At 35.8% G+C, this 14,474-nt stretch overlaps 1 protein-coding gene across 2 annotated transcripts in view; it reads left to right on the top strand.

The window, feature by feature from the left end:
- Window positions 1-14,474, top strand: part of BRWD1 (bromodomain and WD repeat domain containing 1) — a 152,913-nt gene that overhangs the window by 136,610 nt on the left and 1,829 nt on the right. For both annotated transcript variants that reach the window (XM_045284556.1, XM_030888683.2), the window contains 3 exons: window positions 2,933-3,100; window positions 3,323-4,231; window positions 5,492-6,409. In XM_045284556.1, coding sequence (XP_045140491.1) covers window positions 2,933-3,100; window positions 3,323-4,231; window positions 5,492-6,409 — 1,995 coding nt within the window. The remainder of the gene's footprint in view (window positions 1-2,932; window positions 3,101-3,322; window positions 4,232-5,491; window positions 6,410-14,474) is intronic.

Genomic DNA, 14,474 nt, shown 5'->3' with positions numbered 1-14,474 from the left:
TGCTTCTTCCATGTGGGTTTTGTTGCTTCTGAGCTAGATGGCCGCTTGTTTACCTTCAAGCCTTTAAGACCCCAGATGCTATACTTTTTGATAGTGGGGCACGATCAGCTTTCTTCGTCACATTTGCTTATGCACCCATTTGTCTTCAGCGATCCTATCATGGAGGTGAGCGCACAATGATATGATTTTTTGTTCTTTGACGGCAGATAACTGATCCCTTCGACACCTCGTGATCACACAGGCCGGTGTTTCAGCACATTTGTAATGCCGTTTTTGTGGTAAAATTAGGTGCCTTGTTTGATAATAGTCGGCTCATATACTCGAGTATATATGGGTGATTTTGATAATTTAGATGATGTTACATGCTGTTTGCTGTTAAAATTGAATGCTTTTTATTATGTCTTAAATTATCTTAATATTTCATTAAGTGGTATTGTTACTTTTGAACAAAAGTTAGCAGTTCATTAAGTGGTATTGTTACTTTTGAACAAAAGTTAGAAATGCTGTGGAGACTTGCTAAACACCATGCAGACATGTGCAAAGGTTGAATTATAGTGACATCTTTTTTTTTTCCAATTAAAAGATCACTTAATTGGGGGCTCTTACAACTCTTATAACAATACACACATCACTTATATCAAGTATAGTTGTACACATGTTGGCATCTTTCTTTTCTAGATATTTTCTTTCTATTGAGGGTATCAGTTCCTCTTTTTTCCCTTCCTCCTCACCCCCACCCTTGTGACCCCTTGATAAATTATTATTTTTATATGTTAACACCAACTGTTGTCTCCCTTCCCCCATGGTTTCTGTTGTTCGTCCCCCCTGGAGGGGTGTGTGTATGTGGTTATGTGTCAATCATTGTGATCACTTCTCCCATAATCCCCTGTATCGACATCTTAAAAGAGTGCATTTACAGCATAAAAGGCAACTACCCATATCTTGATACTATATGCAATGAAAATAACCTGTGAAATAATTGAAATGGGAATTAGCATGGATCAAACTTGAATAAAGATAAGAGGACATTTTTGTAAGCAAGGTATCCATATGAGAAAAAGAAGTGAAGGAAAGGATATATTGTGTGTAGTATAAGGTTGGGGGGGCCAGCTCCCCACCACTACCTACGGTTTTAGTAAGCACAATTATACGGTTGAGATACATAAGTATTATATTTAAAGTCACCTAGAGCATGAGCGATAGAAGAGATATTACAATAATGCAGTCAGACACATTACATGGTAGCATTGCTCACCTCAGCCCCACTTGGGTGGTCCACAGGGAGAGGGGGAAAGGGAACAAGGGAAAGAGGATTGGAGAGCAGAAGGGGAAGAGAGGGGAGAGAAGGGGAGAGACCAGCCAGAGGGACCTCTATCACTAACCAGGCCTATATACCTTTTGGGGGCGTACAAGCCCACTAATTACAGGTAAAGTCATATGTCACAGGAAGTGATTGCACTATAGGTTATACAACAGTGAGAGGGTGGTCTAGGGACATGCAATAGGAAGAGGAGGGATTGGGGGTATACATGTGGCAAGATGGGCGGATCCTAGATACAGGACAGCAGCCTAACTTTAGATGTCATAGAGCCTGTTTGACTTGCTCCCAGGCTCAACTGACCATTATAGGTGGGGTGTGAACTCCACCTACAGGAGCCTGTCCATTGTCTTTAACAGCAGGGAGCAGGGCCCACTGCAATCTGGCAACTGATCTCATGGAGGATGCCTGCTAGCATCTGACCTCCCCCCACAATTGTGTGCATTTGAAAAGATTGCCTAGAGTAACTATTGAGTTGGGGGGAATAATATAAAGAGTTGAGTAGAAACAGTGGAGCCACATTTTGGTCTGGAAAACTTTGCAGAGGAATTTGAGCTCCTTAAATAGTTGAAAAAGGGAGTCATGATGATCATGTTTCTGGAAGACAAACTAGTTTGACAGTAATGTAGGGAAGGGTTAGAGTCTGGAGAAATCTTGCTGTCTCAGAATCTTCCTACAAAGCCACATCTTTAACACAAGAGTTAAGCTTTATGGAGGAAAATGGTGTCTGACCTATACATTTCCACTAATTCAGGAACAAGAAGTGTGTGGCTCTCATGCTCATACTGGTGTATGTGCACTCATTAAATGGGATATAGGAACAATGGTATCTGTATTATTTATCTCCGTTTTTTGGAGTGTGTGTGTGTGTGTGTGTGTGTAGAGTACACATAGAATGACCTTTCTTGAACATGAGGCGGTTAAAATGGGCTACTGGAGAAAAACCTAGAAATATTTTTACTGAAATTCTGTTTATAGTAAGTGTGTTTTCTATTGAAAATGTCTGTTTGACATACCAAAACCAAAACTCCCTGCCATCTAGTTGATTCTGACTTATCTGACATAAACCTAAAACTCAACACTCTTAACTGTTAGTGGAGCTAATTTTTAGATTTATTTTTATAATGGAACTTTGTTCTTTCTTTTTTTTAAGTATCTCATATTATTTACCATATGGTGCCAAAATATATCACCTACTCTTTGGATTGGTTGTTAAAGGGTACTCTGTGTATTTGAACACTATTTTCAGTGTGAGGAACTCTGGTGTTGTGAGATAATTTTTGAACTACAAACTGTAAAGTTGGTGGTTCCAACTCACAAGTTGCTCATGGGAAAATAGTGTGGAAACCCTATATAGAGTCACTGTGAGTTGGAATCAACTTGACAGCAGTGTTTTTAGTGTACAACCACTGCTTACTGCGATCCGATTGATTACAACTCAGCAATCCTATGGACAGTAGAACTGTACCTGTGGGTTTCTGAGACTGTCTTTATCAGAGTAGACAGCCTCCTCTTTGTCATCATTTTTAGTATATGGTTAGGGAAATAACGGCTTAGATGCTCAAAGTGTGATAATATCTGTAATTCAAAGTACTAATGTTTTCTTTTTTTTAGAAAGTGAAATGGAAGAATCTTCAGCTACCTCTTTGTCATCTTCAACTTCAGATAGTTCAGAGGAAAGTAAAGACAGCACAAGATCTCATGAATCCTCTTTACATAGGGGGTTATCCAGGGGCAGCAATCTCAGGTTGACCAGAACTCGAGCTGCACAAAGGAAAACTGGTAAGAGACTTCTCAAACTTTGGAGGAATTTATATCAAGATAATATAAATTTAAGTATTAAATAGCTGTAATGCAACTAATGTACAATTAATTATTCATTGTTTTTTAGGTTCAAAGAAAATTGATTTTGATATTGAAAAATGAGTATTGGCTAAATTTAAGGGTATTAAAAATGTTGAACTATGGGAAACTTTTTTATTTGTATTCTTTCATTACTTCTAGGTCCCATCTCTTTAGAAAATGGATGTGGTAGAAAAGCCACTCGAAAGAGAATCTATTTGAGTGACTCTGATAATAATCCAGTGCAGACTTCTGAAATTATAAAATCTAGAACTGGAAATCACCGTAAAGTCCTAAGAAAGTGTGCTGCTGTGGCTGCCAGTAAGATAAAGCTAATGAGTGATGTCGAAGAGAATTCCAGCTCTGAAAGTGTCTGCTCTGGGCGCAAGCTGCCTCACCGTGATGCTTCTGCTGCAGCTAAAAAAAAGCTATTACATAATTCTGAAGATGATCAGAGCTTAAAATCAGATATTGAAGAAGAAGTAAAAACTCAACAAAAACCATTACCAGTGTCCACTTTTCATGTTGCCCGGAAAACAGTTCGGGAATCTGAAAATGGAGATTCAGAGTCAGAAAGTGATTTAAGAGTAGCCCGAAAAAATTGGCATGCTAATGGTTACAAGTCTCATACTCTGGCAACTTCTAAAACAACATTTCTTAAAATAGAGTCTTCTGAGGAAGATTCTAAAAGCCATGATTCAGATAACGTCCATAAAAGAACTGCTCGCCCATCAACATCTGGGCAAAAACTAAAAGCATCGGACATCTCAGAGCAAGATGAGGAAGCAGATTTTGACTCAGGGAAATGTGAGGGTAGGAAATACAATACACGTCACAAGGATGCTACTTGCTTTAAAAAAGCAAAAATCCTGAGTGATTCAGAGGACTTTGAATCTGAGGATGATGATAGAGAAGGTGGAAGAAGTCACAAAGTGAAAACAAATTTAATTCCAGGGAATTTGAAGTGTGAGTCTGTTGCTGGGGCCCAGTGTTCCTTGGAGCATGTATCTGAAACAGATGTGGATTCAGATGATGACAAAAGAAAAGAAAACTCTGACAATTTTCGACAAGGTAATTACAAATATTTACATTTGGTATACTGATCCTGTTTCTACTTCCCTATAACTCGTGCATAAGACTCCTCCCCCACCCCAAATACTCTGGTAGGTGCTTTTCTTTCCCACTTTTGTACTCTCTATTAGACTTCCATGCATCTGATGTTGATATGGGTATATATATGTGTATGTTGAGTATACATATTGTTTGTTTACTTCACAGCAATCTTGGCTATAAGTTCTTTTCATTAAAATTTTAATATCTTTTATTGATGATGGAAGAAGCAGTGGTTCGTCTGTAAACCATGGTTTTAACAGTTTTAGAAGTTGAAAGAAAAGGTAGGACTGATTGAAAGAAATGTGGCAAGTAATAATAATAATAATAATAATAATAATAATAAATGCAGCTAATAGAACAGTGCTGAGCTATTCCTGTGAATTACTTTAAATTAACCCGTTTAGTTTCCTTAGCTTTTCTGAGGTATTTCTTCATCAGTGACTATTTTTTAAAAACATAACTCTGAAACACAAAAATGACATCAGCTTTTTGAATTAGGATCATCTCTCAGGTAAACAGGGAATGCTAAAAAATATTGATGAGCAAGTAAAGCTAAGATCAAAAGTATGTAGAATTAGGAAAAAGGGAAGCTGAAAGTGGTAAGTTGACATGGCCTAGTGTAGTGGTAAACAGTTTAGTCTGTGTTCATGTTGATAGAATAGTATTTTAGCGTTATGTGCTTTATGTAAAATATTACATAGAATGGGCATAAAATAATCCTAATGGGATTATATTGAACTTGTAAAGTGTGCTGAGGCTTAAAACATTATTGCTATGAAGTATTAGGAGCCCTGGTGACATAGTGGTTAGGAGTTGGCCTGCAATCCTCAAGGAAAGCTGTTTAAAACCACCAGTAGCTCCTCGGGAGAAAGAACTTTGTACTCCTGTAAACAGTTATAGTCTTGGAAACTGACAGGCAGTTCTGTGGTGCCCTATAGGGTTAAGTGGCTTACTGTCATGTTAACGGCTTTGACTTAATAGTAGTGAGTTTTTAAATTTTAAAATTTATTTTTATGAAATATTAAGAGTTCCTTCTGTCATTTAGCAACCATCCCTCCCAAAATAACCAGAATTTTGGACTTATGTTAATTGTCTCATATTGAACCTGTCAGACTTTGCAAGGGGGGGTTAATAGCCATTTAAACATCATTAGATATAATTTAATTTTTTTTATTTGTTACTTTTATTAAAGACTAAAAGAATATTCTTAATTTTTAGATTCTACATCACAAGACAATGAGCACAGCCAGAAAGCTTCCAGGAAAAGGGTCTGTTCCAGTGATTTGGAAAATAACTCAAAGGTGATTAAGAGATCATTACAATTCAAAACAGGCTTTCCAAGATTTCCTCGAAGATGTACAACTTCAGCCTCCAATAAGGTCAAGGTAATGAGTGCTGAAGATGTTAGTTTAAAAAGCACATGTACTAGAAGCAAAAACGGAAGGAAAAAGCCCCCCTATTCAACCTGTGCCACAACTAAGAAGATGAGTAATTCTGAGGGGAATGTAAACTGTGAAGTGCCAAATGAACAGTATTCCTGTGATGGTAAGCTACCAGAAGCTGATTCGGAAGGTAGTACAAAAAGTGTTAGTCAATCTTTTAATGGAGACTCGGACTCGGAAAGTAATTTGAATTCAGAATGGAAGACCAAGCATATCAATAGTCACAAAACAAATGCTGCACCTTCTAAAACAAAACATTCTGTAACTAAGTCTTCAGAAGAATGTTCAAAAAGCCATATTCCACAGAATAAGATTGGGCGAAAACGTTCTGCTGCTTCAACTTTGACGCCAAAAGCACCTGCAGAGAGTAACTTTGAAGAAGAACCAAATTATGGCTTGCGGAGGTGGAATGGCAGAAGACTCAGGACCTATGGGAAGGCTCCTTTTAGCAAGACAAAAGTGATTCCTGAGTCTCAGCAAGCAGGAGAGATGGAAAATAAAAGGAAGAGACGGCACCCTGAGCAGGAAAATGTTGACATTTCAGAAACAACAGGAAGCTCAAACTTTAGACCTGATACCAGTCCCAAGTCTGATTCAGATTTGGGATCTGCATCTGAATCAGATACTGATTCTAGTAATAATAAAAAAACCAAAAAGAGAAAAACAAAAGGAAAAGCAAAAGTACTTAGAAAAGGTAAAACTTTTACAGCTACCTTATCTAAAACTGTGAGACATCAGAGACAAAGCAAACGACGATCTAAGTTAAATGTGGATGACAATGACTGGGAGGATTTGGACTATGCAAAATCTAAGCGAGTTCTTCGACGTTCAAAAATAAAAACGAGAAATCAGGGTAGAAGGACTGTGAGATACCATGATGGGGATGATGATAGAGGTTTAGAAAATATGTTCGATGACTGCACCTTATGACCTTGAGGGAAAACCAGTTCATTTACAGAGAAAATGTACTGGGATTTATGGTGAAAGCTGGCTGTTGAAATTATTTTTTGTCCTACAATTCAGGGAATATATTTATATTTTTCTATGAAAAGTTATGAATGTGACTTAATCATGACTGTTATTTTTTATTTGCACTTGCTTTTGTAGCAGCATTCAGCACAGGTGCCAAAATATGCTTCATTTTGGGGGCAGATCTATTGACAGTATTTGACTACATATAGCAAGATTTTGAAATCTGTTAAACACTAGACATCCTGGTTATCAAAACCATTGAGCATTACTTTCATGGTAGCAAGTGTCCTGCAATAATTAATATTTTTTTAATTTGTCAAGGAGTGGTAGTTTCTAATCCCTTATCCTTAGTAGTGTAATGATTTCATATGACCTCTGTTTACAGGTTGTTGGTTTTTCCCCCCATAAATATTATGTACATACTGACATTATAATCATGGGAGGTATAGCCATGATTAGTAGGCAAGGTACCTACCACTTCCCCCTACCACCACTACCCCCAGTAAAACTTTCCTTCTCTGGCTACTTTCATAGTATACATTATATCAGATCTGGTTATTTTAATTGAAATGGCTTTCAGTATTTTTTGCAAGTGCTATTGAGTCTACCTTTTCCTTCTTAAGGAAAACATGATCACTTTTATTTGATAAACTTGAATTTATAAAGTGCTGGTAAATTTTTTTTTAAATGTTTGAGCGTAATTTTAAAACCTCTAAGGCCAGAGCATAGTTGTAGTGTTTTCCTTTTAATTGTGCACTAACAAAATGCTATCTAATTTATCTTTATTGAAGATCTCCAGGTTTCAATTTAAAGGATTTAACCAAAATGTTGCTCTTCCAATAGTCTTATTCTGTGAAATAGCGGAGTTTGTGTGCCTTAGACTTAGGATGTGTGTGTGCTTTTCTTTTTTTTTAAAGTAGTATGTACAGGGCTAGAAAGGTATTTAAGTTACATGTAGATTTCTCTGCATTGAAATTTTACAGTCTTTTGTTAAAAGTGCAATTGCAAATCTCAACAACATAGGGAAGTAGTTAAATGCCATTTTTCCACCTCTTATTTTAGTTTATTGCTGCCAAGTGATTCATAATATTTTCCCCCCCTTGAGGACAACTAAGTATCATTATTCGTGATTTCTAGTCTAAGTCTAGAAACTGTCACATTTGGTGGAAAAATAATTTTGGAGTACATTTAAAAAGAAAAACAATTATCATATCAAATACCATAGTACACTTATTTTCCAGCCAAATATTTTCTACTTGATAGGTGAGGCTACTCCAGACAGTGGAGGTGGCTATTTCAAGCTTATTCGTGCCTGGAGATGGACTTGATTAAAATATGGTTTACATGCTCAGTAGTTGAGGGGTGTATTACATAGAGCACCACCACCTTAGATTACTTTGTGGCCCTACTTGTGTTGGTGCCAAACAAAATTAACCTCTTTCCCTTCTGTGCATCCTTAAGGTGGCAGATTTGGCAAATAATTAGGCTCTGGTGTAATCAGAGAATGAATGTTCTTAAGTGTTCTTACTTTTTAGTTACTGATTCCATTTGACATGGTAGAAGGTACCTTTCAATTGCAATGTAAGAGCAAGGGTATTTTAGAACAGTACAACTCAGATAGGTGGGGTATCTACCTCTTATTTTGTTGTGTAGATGGCTGCCATCACTCACAATTCTGATGCTCTTTTCAAAGTTAAATATATAGTATACAGATTTATTCATGGTAATTGACCTGAGAAAGTTCATGGAATCCCCCTTTCTTGCCTGATTTTTAGAACTGGTGGTAGATGCCAATTGCATTAATTTATTTAAACTCTTTTTAAGCTTCTCTTTTATATCTATTCTCAGGGTTATAACTCCATGTTTACCATCTTCTGCAAAAAGGTACCAAAAATCCATAAACAAGTTAGAGATACATTAGTAAATACATATAGCCTCTTTGAGAAAAGATTCTCTGACAGCTTAGAATTTATCATACTGTTCTCATCCTTTGGACTCAATTAACTGGTTATTGATGGTCAACCAGTAACTAATATTGTCCCAAGTGGCTGGACTCTTGTGTTTCAAAGCAGTATTTGGATAACAAGAAAACACTAGAATTGGACTTAGTGACATTTTAAAGTATGGTTGTCAATAGAAAATTCTCAAGTACTTAAGTAAAACTGAGGGATTATGGCGAGAATCATTCCTATGTTTTGGGGGGTTTTTTTGGTGGGGGGTGGTGCTGGTGCCATGGTGCTATTCCTGAGGTTAACTTTGAATCTGTGACACACACACTCCTAAGTACCTTTAAGGGAAATTAATAAATAATAGTTTAAAATGTTTACATTGAGAGCTAGAACGTTTGACTTTGGTATTTTCCTCTTAATTGCAAAATGCACAGGGATTTAATGCACAGATGTACTTTAATACGTTTGGGATCAGTTCATATTTTTTCTTGAGACAAAATGTGAACTGATCCAAAAATAAGTGCTGTAGTGTTCATATGCACTTGAAGTAACTAATTAATGGTGTATACGAGAAGAAGAAAAGACTACTTTGATTTCACAAAAGTAAAAAAGTACCATGATTTCACAATTCTGTGGTTTAAAAGAAAAAGATACTGAGATTTGATTTCTGCTTCTTTTTGGAGGATATTTTTTCCAAGCATACTAAGAAAAAAATATATATATATACATTTAAAAATAGGTATAATCCCTCTGCCTCATATGCTACTTATTTAAAAGAAGGCTTGATGACAAAGTAAAAATGTGTTTCATTTGGAGATAATTTCTAGGGTGGTCATTCTCCAATTTTTGATGCAATTATCTCTCAATTTAGTAATTCTTAAACTGATCATACTAAAACAGTTACAATGTCTATAAGTTAAAGCACAAAGGTTTCTTTTCAAATGGTAGAGTTGTATCTGAAAGGGAGATTAGTTTTAAGAAAATGAGAGTTTTCAGAAAAGACACCAGAACCTAGAAGTGCAAATGGAGAAAGAAGAGTATAAAACAAATAAAAAAATGTCATATAAGGATACTGGGCTCTAAAAATAAGATGCATCACTAAATCCTTGATTCATTATGGGTGGTTGATCTAAGTAAAAATAACATTAGGTCCATTGGCCTGTTTTGCTTAGAATAATCAAAATAATTTAACTTTACTGTTCAGTATTAAAAGTTGAAAGAATTTCAATCTGCCAGTACAAATTAAATCTGTGCCAAATGGGAAAATAGAAGTTTATATTTCAGTAGAATGTAAGACCATTGTTAAAGGTGCATACAAATGTTTTCATTTCTGCTCAGTTGTAATTGTTTTTTTGACTAACTTAAAAATGAAGAGGTCTTTCAGCCTTACCTTTTTGTAACAAATACCAACTCCTTTTTAGCAATATTAAATCAATATGTTTACTTTATCAGATATCTTGGAATTGTCACCAAATGCTTATTTTTTTCTTACATTGAATGTAAGTTAGAGTTCAGTTATTCTAGTATGACAGAGTGCAATGAAACGTCTTTATTGTAATGGAACTTTTCCGTCTGTTATTATTTAAAATAACCCTTCACTGCTGTGGATATGAGGGAAAAATAAAGTAGAAACTCTTAAGAAATTTTCTACTTATGAGTGTAAGTGTCGAGAATTGTTGCTTCTCCTAATATTTTGGATTGTAAAAACAAACCAAATTTATTTCCAGTCTAAACCAGTAAATGTTAATCCTAATTGTAGCTCAAATTGTGAATTTGTGTATAGGATTGAAGAGTAAAAAATGTAATGCTGAGGGCTGTGTTGGGTACTCTTAGCATTTTAAGAGAGGAATTTAAATCAATTGCCTAAAATGATAAATGTTGCCTAAGGACAACAGGGCATTTCTTTCTCAAAGTTAAGAGAGACCTTTTCCTCCCACCATCATTTCATTGTTTACTCTGCCAAACTGACTCCTATTAATGTTAATTTAGCAGCCAAAAAAGTCTCAAGATTTGTATTTGGTCTCTCCTGATAAAACTGTCCTTGCATTTGATGGAGATTGGTTATGTTGGGCAGGTTACATTTGGGCTCTACAGATGTACACGCTCTTCACATGGTCACATGTAAGTAAGTGTAGACCACACGTCTATGTGTCAAGTATATCAAGACCAAGTCATTGAGTCTACTGATATTACAGTATTTTCTGGACGTATTCTAGTTTGTAAGTTAGTTTAAGGTAAATTTAAATGAGAAATAAATTGCCAAAGAGAAAAGGCATTTTAATTGATTCAATTAAAATGAGATGATCAATTAAGATAGACTATTGACTGCAGCAGCCCTGACTTCTCTTAGCTGGTCAAGGTCAACCAGAAACTAATGCCTTTTTCTATCAGTGGTAAAAAATTAATGGAATCTAGTTTTTAATTTATTGAAGTATTTTCTAGTCTTTGGACTATAACTGCACATACTATCATGGCACTTGTAAAATCTAACAGTATCACAGGATCTTATCCCAAGAGTTAATTTTTCCCCATATCAGATCTCAAATTTAACTTTCTAAGTTAATTCATGACTACACCAGCATATTAGAAAATTGATATCTAAAGTAGTAAGCATGATAAATATAGTATAGCCTCTTCATCCTAAACTGAATAAGCAACGGACTTTTTAAATTGCTGTAAGCCAAGGAGACCCTGGCTGGCCAATTCCTTCAGGTATGTAAGCATTCAGTCCATTTCTCTTGCAGTTCATCTTACCACTTGTCCGAAATAAGTACTTTGCCTTTACCTCTTGTGATGTATTTTCCTGCAAGTGGACTTCAGGACTACAAGTTGTAGATTTGAGTCAGGTGAAAATGCAGTGGGTCACAAGATAGAATTGAAAAGGGGATAGTCACGGAAGTGTTTGAAATGTGCTGCTTGCCAATAGCAGTGGAAAAACGTTTATTTCTGATACTCTCTCTTGCCCTTGTTTAGTTTGAAACCCTCTGAACTACCTCTTTAAAAATAAATACGTAGATGAATATAGGTCCTTAAATTCATAGAACTTTTATCAGATTAAAGTTTTTTGTAATAGCCATCACAAATCTTGGGAGAATTTAAGATTTTCTTCTCAGGGGATGACAACAAACTATTGTGATGAGGTAGATCAAAACAGTTCACTGAATATGTTGAAGGTTTAAGATAAGTTCATCTATACAACCCTAAAAGTGGCTAAATTAGGGTCTAATTCTAGACTTTAGAATTGTTCCTGGCAATCTGACACTCATCATTGACGTCCTGTAGAGGTTAAGAATTCTGAGTGTTAATAGTTTCCCTAGGAGAGAAAAGTGCTTCTAAAAACCCAACAGTTTTTATTTTACAGCCATCTTGAGAGAGAACTTTTCAGTTTAAGGAATTCTTTTGAAAACTTTTGCCTTGGGGGAGATAAACATCATTGACAAATGCTGTATGATTTCTGCTTTTGGTCATCTCATTATTTTGGTTGAAGGGTAGACAAGAAAGAGGACATCTGAAACCACCTTTGAGAGAAGAGCTTACTTGGAAGTTCTAAGTAGAAGATAAAGGATTATCAATCACGTGGTCTCGATTTTTTTCAACCACCACAATAGATGTTAATACTTAAAAAGTATATGAAATAGGCTAATACATTTTCATTTTGAGTTGAATATTTTTCCATTCTCAAATTTATAATTAACAAAGATGCGAAGTTTATTTTGGATTTAGAAAATTTTGTATTGTGCCATAATTGGGAGCTGAGTACTTAGAAACACATTAAGAGGTTAATATTTTAATCAGAATTGTTGTCTCTAAATTTTTATTCATTGCAAACCATCTTAGAATACATATTTTGATGTAGGAGATACAATTTGAAGCGACCATCTGGTAAACTTTAATGGAGCACTTCTACAATGTAAAATTTTACAATTCTGATTTGTTTTTCCATACCCAAATAGGGAACTGTTTTTTGGGAGAACAACAGTGGCTCAAGCACTTAGTGGCTATTCGACACATTGGGCTGATCCAAGGACTATAGCACAGCAGGTCTTAATGGGACTGTACTGGTTTGTTAGTAGTAAACGACACTACTACAAATGTTAGATTAGTGTCCCCTCAAATTCTTAAGCTTGTACCCTAACATACAGATTGGACTTCTCTAGCCCTGAATTATCCTGTATATATTTCTCAAAACTGTTTGTAGATTTCTCAAGGAGAATAAAGCACTTTATAATTTACCAAGTTCTCAGTAATAAAATTAATCACTGACTTACATGTATGGTTTTTTTTCTTTTTTCAATTCTTCATAGTCACTCCTGTCATCCGATTGCTTTGCTTTTGACTTTGCTTTTCTGTAATTAGTCATTGAAGGTGGGATACACCAGAGGTAATAGCTTTCCCATCTTGGAGGTTGCTTTTGTATGCAGTGTAATTTACACCCATATTCTCTGTTCATAATTCTTTATTTGAAGTTCAGATTTCCTTATTTTTTTAAACTTGATTTTAATTTATTCTCAATCTTAAGCATTTTCCCTTATTCTGGATTACACATAGGAATGTATTAAAATGTCAATTTTCAAAGTTTTCAAAGGTTTCAAAGTTGTCAGTATAAATACTTATAAAGGTGGTGTGGTAGTTAGAAATTAGTTGACTGCTTACCCAAAATTTAGCAGGTGGAGCTCATCAGTGACTCCTTTTGTGGAAAGAGACTTAACTATCCAAAGATTACACCTAGGAAACCGTAGGTGGCAACAGTTCTGCTTTGTCACATGGGGTCTGTCAAAATCAACTCTGGACATGACAGTAGGCACTTAAATCACATCCAAAATTACAGTCTTCTATCACAACTTACAAATTTGTTAGTTTGTTCATTGTAATAAGATTTTATCTATACTATCTAATTTGGCATGTTGTTGGGAACACCAGTCATGTAGTAACATTTTCATCCTGCAAATGGATCCAGTTGCTTTAGTAATAACAGTATAGCTTCATGCCACCATATAGTACACATTTTACCATAATTTTGCTATGCATACACACCTTTATATTTAATTTTCATTTGACATTTTTATAGCATATTGTAACATTTTCCTAATCCATTTAAGATCATTTGGATCTGGGATGGTTTGGTGAAGACAGTTATGCAATGAAACCTGGGAGCTGGAATTTACGGGACTACCTTGTTTCCTGAGCCTACCTGTGTCAGGGTGCAGTCTATATACTTTTTTGTCACTTTTAGAAAATATTTCAATTTTAAAGGTTCATTATGGCTTTCTCAGGTTATAATATAAATTCTTAAGAGGATTATTTGAAGTGGTTAAGAACATTCCAAGCCACTTTCCTCTTCCCAGATTTTTCGAGTGTGTGTCTCCACAGTCCCAGTTAAGGAGTTGGAGAGGGTAGGCTGTATGGGGAGAGCTTAACCAGCTGAAGTGCAGTTTATAACTCAGGTAATTGATATTGAGCAAAGCATGCTCAGAATTGCTGTGGGAAAGTGAATCATGCAACAGCAAACAGGCTGCGGGAGGGCTGATTTTAGTAAAAGTAGCTTTTGACCTCAGGGCAAGATTTGTGTCTACTGAGAAAGCACAACTTTGAAATCGATTTAATGGATGGATGAAGCGCTCTCATTTAGAAGGCAGAGGACTTTGCAGATCTCCCTGTGTTTATTAATGTCAACCCATAGAGTGTTTTGCCTGCCCCTATTTGCCCCTTCGGCTTGGTGACAGAGGGCCCAAAACACAGAACCTGATAGCCCTTATGTTCTAGTGTTTAGTAAATATAAGTACTACAGATGTCGAATGGTTATTTCCCTGGTCTAGAAGCTCTCCTGCTTGAACTGGG

Source organism: Echinops telfairi, unplaced genomic scaffold (genome assembly GCF_000313985.2).
Source record: "Echinops telfairi isolate 266 unplaced genomic scaffold, ASM31398v2 ScPeMD7_7469;HRSCAF=8507_0, whole genome shotgun sequence".
NCBI classification, from domain to species: domain Eukaryota; kingdom Metazoa; phylum Chordata; class Mammalia; order Afrosoricida; family Tenrecidae; genus Echinops; species Echinops telfairi.
The sequence above is the reverse complement of the archived record's forward strand: the minus strand, read 5'-3'. Positions and strand labels throughout refer to the sequence as shown.